Source organism: Neoarius graeffei, chromosome 23, assembly GCF_027579695.1.
Source record: "Neoarius graeffei isolate fNeoGra1 chromosome 23, fNeoGra1.pri, whole genome shotgun sequence".
In the NCBI taxonomy this organism is placed as follows: domain Eukaryota; kingdom Metazoa; phylum Chordata; class Actinopteri; order Siluriformes; family Ariidae; genus Neoarius; species Neoarius graeffei.
In genome coordinates, this window is record NC_083591.1 from 35,913,280 (window position 1) to 35,924,636 (window position 11,357).

The 11,357-nt window shown below is 41.7% G+C and overlaps 1 protein-coding gene across 3 annotated transcripts in view; it reads right to left on the reverse strand.

Moving 5' to 3' along the window:
• LOC132871692 (ephrin type-B receptor 1-B) overlaps positions 1–11,026 on the reverse strand; it is a 940,976-nt gene extending 929,950 nt beyond the window's left edge. For all 3 annotated transcript variants that reach the window (XM_060906104.1, XM_060906105.1, XM_060906103.1), the window contains exon 1: positions 10,793–11,026. In XM_060906104.1, the coding sequence (XP_060762087.1) occupies positions 10,793–10,880 (88 nt within the window). In that variant the 5' untranslated portion in view covers positions 10,881–11,026. The remainder of the gene's footprint in view (positions 1–10,792) is intronic.
• Between the last annotated feature and the right edge of the window lie 331 nt (positions 11,027–11,357).

Here is an 11,357-nt window from a genome sequence, read left to right on the forward strand (position 1 = left end):
CACTTACGATGACGAAGCGATTGGGCGCCATTTTGCCGAGTCGCTTCAGGTTATCATCGAGAAATAGTCTGAATCTGTTGACCAATTGGCGCACACGATTTCCGATAATCACCTGTATTTGATACGAATATCAAATAATGTAATGGTGATGCCAAAAATGAAACCTTACATTGATTTCTTTCATCTTTGAAAGACAACCAAATATGACAATATTCGGAATTTTTAATACGGCTCATGGAAACAAAATATTGCGTTTAGATATTCCGAAACTGTTCCTTATTCTGAATTTTAAGGCATGTGGAATATGGCGATATTATTTGGGTTTTAGGAGCATTCTACAGAATACGCGTCTCAGTTGGGGTTTTTACAGCAATTTGCGATGTACAGCCTCTTCACTGTTTATGATCAGGCCTGAGTTTCCCGAAAGCACCGCAGCACTACGATCATCATTAAATGGTAGAGCGAGCAGCACAATGAACGCTCTCTCTCTCCTAGTTAAGACACTCTTAGCCCTAAGAGGCTTTTGGGAAACCCACCCCAGCTCTGTGAGCTGTAACCAAACCAACATGGATGTGTTTTATGTTAATCAGAGTGTGCACGGCTACATCTAAACAGGAATATTCAATTTCATGAGTCATGTAAACAGCTAAGTAGGAATATGTTGGAAAAAGGGCAAAAACCACAATAATTTTGTGCATGTAAACATAGTGATTGTGTTGCTCGTCTTCACTGTACGCACCTGACAGAAACACAAGGTTCTGGGGCTTTTTGTAACGACTTTTTCAGACATTTGTTTAATATTTGCAAAAGGACCCATACCTACAGACATCCAAATCTGGATAAGAGCTCATCACTTGTGCAGAGGGCTCACTCGCTTTTCCCCAATATAGCATTTCTTTTTCTTTTTTTAATGTAGGTATATTGACTTTTAGACATGATTATTAGTTATATTTAGTAAGTTGTTTAAAGCTAGACGGGCTTTCGATTTCACAAAATCGGTGAAATTTGGTTCCTCCTGAAATGTGGTCATTGTGATATATATTTATTTCTGTAATATCTCACAAAATATCAGGCCATTCTGTGGCTGGGAAGTTTTTTTTTTTTTTTGAGGAGATTCCCGAGCAAATACTGTGCACGGGGAAATCGCTCGCTTTGCGCAGTCAAGCAGACAGAGGAAGTCCGTGTGTGTGCGCGCATGCGCAGGTTTACCTTTGAGCATGCACTGACAGTTCCATCATTCTGTCACTAAACAAACAGCTGATCACACCGAGGTGCTCGCTGAGTGCCGATATGTATTAGTTTGGTCCTGAATTTCCTTTCCTTCGTATATAACATAACGTCTTTTCTTCTTGCTTTCCGTTACTGTAGTCGGTCTTTCACGTTTCATTCGCACACTCACGTCCTCCATTTTTCTCTCCTGTTTCAAATTTGTATCCCACAATGCCTTGCGTGAACGGGGAAAGCCCACCATGTCATGCATGATGTAGTATCTTGTATTGCGTCATGGTGAAGCAGGAAAAAAATAGTGGAGAATATAGGGCCAAGTGGCCTTAAATTCATTAATTGTTCTATTTACAAAAAGCTAATAAAATTGGAAGACTGTGATTCAAATTCAGTAGCTTTTGGTCCACTAAACAAAAATAATTGGGTGTCGGGGAAAATACTTTTTATGACCTACACTTGAAAAATCTGAAAGGCAGTCTGACTTTAAGTTGACAACTTAAAGTCAGACTGCCTTTCAGATTTTTCAAGTGCACTTTTGAAAGCTGTATAGTTGAATTTGTGCGGTATAAATACATATTATTATTATTATTATTACCCATCCATTATCGCTTATCCTGTGCAGGGTCGCAGGCAAGCTGGAGCCTATCCCAGCTGACTACGGGCGAGAGGCGGGGTACACCCTGGATAAGTTGCCAAATCATCGCAGGGCTGACACATAGACACAGACAACCATTCATACTCACATTCACACCTACGGTCAATTTAGAGCCACCGATTAGCCTAACCTGCATATCTTTGGACTGTGGGGGAAACCGGAGCACCCAGAGGAAACCCACGCAGACACGGGGAGAACATGCAAACTCCACACAGAAAGGCCCTCATCAGCCACTGGGCTTGAACCCAGAACCTTCTTGCTGTGAGGCGACAGTGCTAACCACTACACCACTAGGCCAATTCAGTTTTATTTGTATATCTTTTTTTATGGGCATTGGACACTCAATATTGTCACAAAGCAGCTTTACAGAAATGCGGATATAAATTTTAATTTGCATGTATCCCTAATGAGCAAGCCAGAGGCCACATAAACCAGATAAACCACTGCTACTCTCGTTGTTGTAGCTCTCCCGTAATTAATTTTTACATAATCCTTCTACAATGTCCTTCTATTGCTAGCTTTGAGATTTATATTAAAAGATTTCTGACACTGCCAGAAATGTATTGTCAATTTTGTTTCATTACAGTGGCACTAAAATGGCAGCCTAAACGCATCTTACTGTACATGATGCGTGCCGAGACCCCTGGTCCCAACTCATGACCAAAGAAATATTTTATCGTGTACTTTTTTTTTTTGTCTGTGCCAACAAAACTGGGCTGAAACTCATCGAATTTAAAGTATTAGTTTTGAAACAGGTCTGATCTCCGAAACCAGTGGAAGTACTAAGGAAGGTTGCAAAATCTAGTCATGTGCGTCATTTGGAAGTTCCAGTTTATATGATTTGTGAATTGTTTCTGTCCTATGAAACGGTGCAGCCAGTTGGAGCCAGTTACTAATGAATAAACTGGGACAGAAAATGTGGTTTTAAAAAATAGAAATCCATCTTATTTGAGAATTAGGGAGTGAAAAAAAAAACAGCAAAGCCTTCCTGTGTTTGACTTCAGAGTGCTGGCCAGAGAGAGAGAGAGAGAGAGAGAGAGAGGCAACGAGATTTGAATTCCTCCATTTTGTTTAATGAGAAAAAGGATATCCGAAAACGACTTGAACACATTCTCACGATTGAAAGATTAGCAGTCAGACTACATTTGTACATTTAATCCAATTAATTATTAAATCTGTAGTGACTCACTAGTACTTTGGATTGGAAGGTTGTAACGATAAATCCCTGAACACTATTATTCCAATGCCTAAACCACTCAACCGACAACTCAGGGTTCCTACAGTACACATTTCCATATCAAAATTCCATATGTTTTCCATACTCAAATTCCCAGATTTCACAACACATTTTTCAGACCATACTTGCCACAGTATAAATAACTAGATGGTTATTATTTAAATAAAATGATTTTAAAATCCAACTGAGGGTGGCATTGTATTGTAGTGGTTAGCACTGTCGCCTCACAGCAAGAAGGTTCTGGGTTTGAGCCCAGCGGCCGGCGAGAGCCTTTCTGTGTGGAGTTTGCATGTTCTCCCCGTGTCTGCATGGGTTTCCTCCGGGTGCTCCGGTTTCCCCCACAGTCCAAAGACATGCAGGTTAGGTTAACTGGCGGCTCTAAATTGACCGTAGGTGTGAATGTGAGTGTGAATGACTGTTTATCTTTACGTGTCAGCCCTGCGATGATTTGGCGACTTGTCCAGGGTGTACCCCGCCTCTCACCCATAGTCAGCTGGGATAGACTCCAGCTTGCCTGCGACCCTGTACAGGATAAGCGGTTCCGGATAATGGATGTCAGAGGTGGACAGTAACGAAGTACATTTACTTGAGTACTGTACTTAAGTACACTTTTTGAGTATCTATACTTTACTTGAGTATTTTTTTTAACTTATGACTTTAACTTCACTACATTTGAAAGAAAAATATCATACGTTTCACTCCACTGCATTTCTATCAAGGTCCTCGTTACTCGTTGCTATGAAGCAGTTTTGAAAGTGGATGTTTTTTTTTTTTTAATTTTCTAAAATGTGAATGCTTTTTCCGCAGGTGACGCTGAGACAGCTGATCAGTAATCACTAGGGTCACGTCACGTCCATAGACTGTATAAAATCAATTCAGTGATTTCTCAGCAGCGTTATTTAACACGATCAGTTGACGGCAGAATGGAAGGAGGCGGTTCTTCTGGAGAACGCACGCACTCATGGCCCATGAACCCATGTTTCAGTTTTCTGAAAGGATTAAAGATTCGTTTTGTTTTAAACGTTTGCTTTGTTTGCCTAAAACGAACCACATCACGGCCTACAAAAACTCTTCATCCAACCTGCGGAAGCATATTGAGGTATATAAACCTTTTATTCCAAGAGAAAGCTTGCAACAAAGTTTGTGCTTTTAGAGCTAGTGATAACGTTGCAATAGCTACGGTATGCAGTCTGGTTTGTCAAATGACTTTCTATGGATTTTCCCGCCAAGTTGGCATCGCCTTGTCCACGGCTAATGTTCATCGCTAGTTAACTTGGACACTGTTAGTTAGCATGTAAAAATGGCGTTACGCGAACATGAATAACGTTAACTTATCTGAAGTTATTTCAGAAATGTTTTAGCATAATCTTGCCAAATAAACAGAATGTATAACTCTTTCTTTTCTAGTAAAGTTAGCTACCCAATATGATTTCGAGTCTGAAAAGAGTGCTAGCATGTCAGGTGGAGTTTCACTGACTAGCTAGCTTAACGTTAAACCACCAGCACAGCATGCGTTCATTTTGTAAATCCAGTAGGTTGTTTCAGAGGCGTTAGGTTTTGTAAGCGTTGTGGCAATAATACAACAGTGCACTGACAGAAAATGTACTTTTAATCCTTAAGTATTTTTAAAAGCAAGTACTTCAGTACTTTAACTTAAATAAAAATGTGACTGTACAACTTTCACTTGTATTGGAGTAACATTTAATCAGTGGGATCTGTACTTTGATTTAAGTAATGAAGTTGGGTACTTTATGGATGGATGGAAAATCCAGCTGTTAATATGAATGTTACAGTGTGTAAGCGAGTATGTTGCCAAATAATTTCCAGAAGCAAGTAATTGCTGATATTATATTCTTTCCCAGGGCCCAAAATTTCTCATGGCACCATTTTGGCAAAGTCCTGTACGGTAGCTCATACAAATCAATTAAAACCAAACCCAGACAAGTTCAATGCACAACATATTATTCAATCTGCAATTCTCAAATAATCCAGCACTACTCTGTTTCTGCCATGTAAATTTGAAAAACTAAACTGATCCCTTCTACCTGTAACAGTAACAGGAAGGATGTTGATGTCCAACTCATCAAAAGAAAAGGGGACAGAAATCCACTGACTTTGCTTCAGTGAATATTCGATGGAGTAAAATGGTTTACTGTAAACGCTCCGTGTCCGAAATCGCTCCCTACTCACAGGACACTATATAGTGAGGACGCCTTTTTGTAGTGCTGTCCGAAACCTTAGTGAGGATTATTTACACCCTATATAGTGCACTCAAAGTATCCCACAATGCATCACGGAACGCAGTGTACAACGATGGTCACTAACCAAAGCAATATATCCCATCATGCATTGTGGTCGCGCTGAAAGAAATCAAATTAAAAGTCTCAAATTTGATTTAATAAAAGGCAGCAACAAAGAAGAAAGTATTCAGCCTTGATTTAAAAAAAAAAACTGAAAGATGCAGGTACTTTGTATTGATTAATGTCAGAAATACGCTCAGTATATCTGGCACGTTTTAATTGTGCGACAGTAATGACGTAAATACCAGCGAGACGGACAAGTGTCCGAAAGCGTTTTTTCATTTTACCAATGAGCTCACTATATAGTCCTCTATACAGTAATTCCCTATATAGGGAGTAGGGAGTAGTGAACGAGTGATCGATTTCGGGCATGGACCGTTCAACAAAGAACTATAAATAAAGTCGAATAAGAATTAACAGTCATAGAGTAAAATAATGTGAATAAAGACTGAGAATAAAATGTAAAATCATCGGTCACTAAAAGTCTTCAAACGCTCTCCTCCTTTGTCTTTTTATGTCTCTCCTTCTGTCATAAGCACAAACTCGCCATCACTCAAATACATGCAACCACACACACACACACACGCACACACACACACAGGAAACCAGTTGCAAAGACTGGCTGAGTGACAGAGACATCCATACACACACACACGTTCAAATATGAACATAATACACGGTAGTAAGACAGATATCAGGCTAAGCGGGCTTGTGCGAGCGCGCCACACACCAATAAGTAAGGACAACTATGTTCTCACACACATCTGTTCTAACCCATACACCTATATACACACAGAAAATCACAGACACACAGAGACAGACAAAAAATAAATGCACGGTCATGCAGATACACAAATACACAGACACACACACACACACACACACACACACACACACACATGATATCTGCCATCATTCACGCCCGGGGCAGCCTCATAACACCAGCAAAACTTGCCAGCTCTCCAAAAACTTGCAATCTTACATTTGTGGAATTGCGATGTGCATTCGTGACTATTATTTTTTCTTTTCTGCAGAGGTAGACATAGCCCAGCGTGCTGACGTCAGATAGTTCACTGATAGCAGGTGCCACAGAAATCACCTCAGACATATCGCATGCGCATCTTGCCTTGCTTTAATTCGGCAACATCAAACTAACACTGGTTTGAACATTTTGGCTTCATATTATATTTTAGAAAGGAAAGCCTGGAAAGATAATTTTTTTCCCATCCCCTATTTTCCTTTTTCCATATTTATCCAGACCTGGAAATGACTAAAAATCCAATTCTGTACTTTTCCATACCGCGCAGGAACCCTGACACCGACTTAGCTGCATGGTTGGGTTGCATCCTGTCACGATTCAAAGACACTTTCTATAAATGCAACTGCTAAATGGATTCATATTATAATAAAATCACTTTCTTGTATTAGAATGCAGCAGGCTTGTCATACTTGAGTCCGACCCATGCCCTAATTTTAAGGATTCGTGACTCGACTCGGACTTGAGCACTGATGACTCGGAGTCGTGCATTAACTGCATTCGGACTTGTAAGTTGGAGACGAGGACTCGGATTTTTTCTTTATTTTTTTTGTAACATGCCATAATAATTTGGCATAAGATATTTATATCTACATTAATTTTTATGCTAATTTCGTGCAAGAGTGTCACTCCTGTGCGCCTTGGCGCGTGCATCAGATACTCTCAGGTGCGCTCTGTAAACAACTCGCACCTGCACAGGATTAAGGCGCAATCAGTGCGCCGATATAAAAACTGTAAAAACGCACTTGCTTTGCGAAGTATTGAGTTACATTGCTGACACATTAAAGGGCATATTCTGGACCGATTTCAGGGTTTTTTTATATGAAAGAATGTCCCTTTACACACTCATCCAGAAGGGTAATTTTGCACAAGGCCATCTGTTTACAGCAGAAAAAAAAAAATAAATAACTAAACGCGTCTGGAAAATCCCAAGGGAGTCTAGAGCCAGATTCGTGACGTTATCTGCGTAAGCGCCAGCAAGCTGTGCTAGCTTGTACGGTTTAAGTGCACAGCCTGTGTAGAGGAAGCGCTCCCATTTTTCTCTCATTGTCCGGTCTTTTGGAAAACGATGAGTACTAATCCCATCAAGATACATCTGTTAACCATTTTAATAATTACGCGATAACGTTAAAGAAATTTGCAGAAAACCACCAGGTCGTTTTCTCATAAACAAACCAGCGCTGACGTAGGATTCAGAAGGAGGCGTCCCGCATGTGATGTCACGAAAATCAGTGTTTGCCGGGAAATCCAAATGCCAAGTTTTTTCAGAGGCAGACCAATTCGCCTCAAATGGCTTGATTTCAACTGAATTTTTCTGGTATTGCGCAAGGTAAAAAAAATTGCACAAAATGCAGAATGTTACAGATATTTGACCAAAGTTTAATGTAAAACAGGAGAATTACATTGATCTTGCTCCTGAATTTACCCGTGATATGCCCTTTAACAAGCCTTATTTCCTTGTTTGGTTTCCTGATTTCCTGTTTCTCATCTTTGCTTCTGCCGAGTCTACGATAGGCTGTTTGTGCCTCGCTTGACCTATTGCCTGTTTCACCGTTTTATGATTTTGCCTGCCGTTCTGGATTTGTATTAATAAACACACCTTTCTGCACTCACATCCGTCTCCCAACCATCTCTGACAGAATACTTCGTACTCCCTGATAAAGAGAACACACATTCACCTGTTCATACGTCATGTTCAGGAACAAACTAATGTGAAACAGCCACCGTCAAATGGTGCGGTTGGAGTCTCGGACTCAACTCGAAATTGTTTTAATGATTCGGACTTGAACACTGGGGACTCGAGACTGGACTCGGACTCGAGGTTTAGTGGCTCGACTGCAATACAATGCAGACCAATTTTGTGTCGAATCTCTTTGGAAATTTTTGATCTGACATTTTTAAAGCTCAAAGCAGTCACGGCTCAAAAAAAAAAAAGTCAGCGGAGCCTCCACTATGCCCTGTAGCCTGAAGTTTGATGTTTGGATCAGCATAAAAGAATAACTTGCACTATTAATACCTCATCTTTAGTAAATTATTCATGGCACACCTTACACAACATCAATGCCAAATGAACGCATTCATAATTCATGTGTGGCATTAATGGCCGGCATTTCAGATGGCCAGATCTATTCTGAGGGCACTTTGCCTGTCCACTTTCAAGTGAGGGGAGGAGTGTTCTAAGTGAGCTCTCGTTACCCCAGATGGTCTCACGCAGAAATCTCCCTTCCCTTCCCTTCTGTTTTTTCATCCTCTGAACCCCCCTTCCAGATCTTTGACACATTGTTTGTGATCGCTGGGATGATTTGGCGATTAAGGGCACATAAGCCGATCACTGGGACACAGAGAGCAAAGCCGGGGCTCAAACACAGCCATGCAGTTCATTGCAACAGACTGTAGATCACGCGTCTTAACCAGCCAAAGGCCAATTCCCTTTCAATTAGCCACCAGAATGTGATGACTGCATGCCCCGTTTCCCATTTTCCTGCCCATCATGTCTGGCCCATCTGCTGCGGTTAGCCACAGTACAGCTCTTGAAATGATCCACAGCACTTTTAGGAGCGATTCTCAATTAAAAAGCCTTCAACTTTACATATCTTCCGGGTCCTACTCTCAGTTTAACATCCGCCCTGCCTTGTGAACAAAAACAAATGAAAAAAAAAACAATAAGAAAATGAGACTGGTGTGCACTTCGGAACAGCGTCACGCTGAAGTAGAAATGTAGAGTCTTGCTGAAATGTGTCATTAGTCTCACATTAACTTGGACAGGTTTGTTCTAGATAAGAACAGGAAACGTGAACAGATAAGCACTCCCATCGACTCGCCGCTGACCGCTATCGGAAATCATAGCGCATTAACCTTCACGACGTAGTGAATGTGAACTTGGGTGAACGCTATGGATGTGTTGGAACATACAGGAAGAGGTGCTGAGGAACATGAAAGAAAGGGATGACAGAGAGAGAAATGAACAAGATCTGAAGGGAAAAAGGGTTCTTTAAGGTTTATTCGGATTGGTAGCAGGTCGAGATATCAAAGGTGTTCGATAGTAAACGCTCTGGTCAAGGATTCGGCCATAGAACCTGGAGAATAGTTGTTCCAGAAAACAGAAAAGAAAAAACAAAGCAGACGTCCAGATTTCTAGAGTTCTAGACAGATAGATAGAACTATCTATCTAAGATCTCAGGGGGAAAAGGGTTCTTTAAGGTTTATTCGGATTGGTAGCAGGTCGAGATATCAAAGGTGTTCGATAGTAAACGCTCTGGTCGAGGATTCGGCCATAGAACCTGGAGAATAGCTGTTCCAGAAAACAGAAAAAATAACAAAGTTAGACGTCTAGAGTTCTAGATAGATAGATAAATAGATAGATAGATAGAACTATCTATCTAAGATCTCAGGGGAAAAGGGTTCTTTAGGGTTTATTCGGATTGGTAGCAGGTCGAGATATCAAAGGTGTTTGATAGTAAACGCTCTGGTCGAGGATTCCTGGAGAATAGTTGTTCCAGAAAACAGCAAAAATAACAAAGTAGACGTCCAGATTTCTAGAGTTCTAGATAGATAGACAGATAGACTTGAAAAGTGAGACAGATAGAAGCATAGAGTAGAAGTGTGTGCGAAAGTCTGTGTATTTTTCCCTGTGCTTTTTCGATTCATCTTCTGCCGTCGGTGCGCCATCTGTCAAACACAACACAAGGAGAGACATTTATGTTTGTTTTTTTTTCTTACACATTATTCGCTGGACAAGAACCGGACACAGAACCCTGACAGAAATGGGCATAATACCGCTGTTTGGCACTTGATACCGGACCATCTATTCCTCCAGAGACTCACCCTGAAAAAATAATACCTCAAAGGATTTAATTACAAAGACATGGGCACAGAACCTTGAAAACAAACAAACAAACAAAAAAAAAACAGATTTTTTTCAATATTTGGAGTTAGAACCCTATATATTCTGGGTTCCGTCCATGGACTCATCATGATTAATGACTTAAATTAAGGAACCCGACATTTTAAAGTGCCATATTGTATAATGCAGGCTAGATGGAGAAAAAAAAATAATAATGTGTGAGAGAAAAAATGAATCATGTGCACGTTTTATGTGATCAAATCCCCCCATAACACACAGGCTGTAGTTGGTGTGCAGAGCATGTGAGCGGGGATGCGACCCCTAACCGGACTGGGCGCATCAGTGCAGGCTCCGCGCGCATCCAAGGAAAAGTTTCCCAATGACAGCTCGAAAGCAGCGCACAAGTGAAAGTTGGAGCGCGCGGGCTCCCGTCACTAACGCGCCCGACCCGCAGCTGGATTTTTATCCTGCGCGAAGTACATCCGGTCTCATTTACCTTCCATCCCTGACACAGCCGCGATGGCGCACAAAAGCGTGAGAAAATCCACAGTCATGGTCAACGGCGTCCTCCGCTGTCGCTTCATCCCTCCCCGTGGAAAAGCACACGCGCACTCCTCCGGGTCTTCACGCGCTCGAGACTCCGCTATTCCACAAGCCCACCGCGGCGCGTCACATCGCCAGCCGCGCAGTCAGGAGCGCGCGAGTGCGTGTGCGCGTGTGCGTGCGGATGAGAGAGAGACAGGCGGCCGCGGCGGCGCAGCTTACTGAGCGCCCGAGCGCGCGGGGACCCGGCCGACCACGCCCACTTCTACCCTTTAAACCAACAGGACCAATCGCGGACCGACGGTTGAAAGTGGTTGACCAATCGCACGCGCGGTCTCCCTCCCTCGCGCCTTGTTATTCAAAAGACAAAACTTTTCTCAGCTGCTCGGTTCAAAGCCACAAGGCGCGAGTTAGAAAGGAAACAGCGCCGACATGCGGCCGACATGAGAATCACTGCCAATTACTCACAAAACACAGAATGGGGAAATTATTATTATTATTATTATTATTCATAGTAG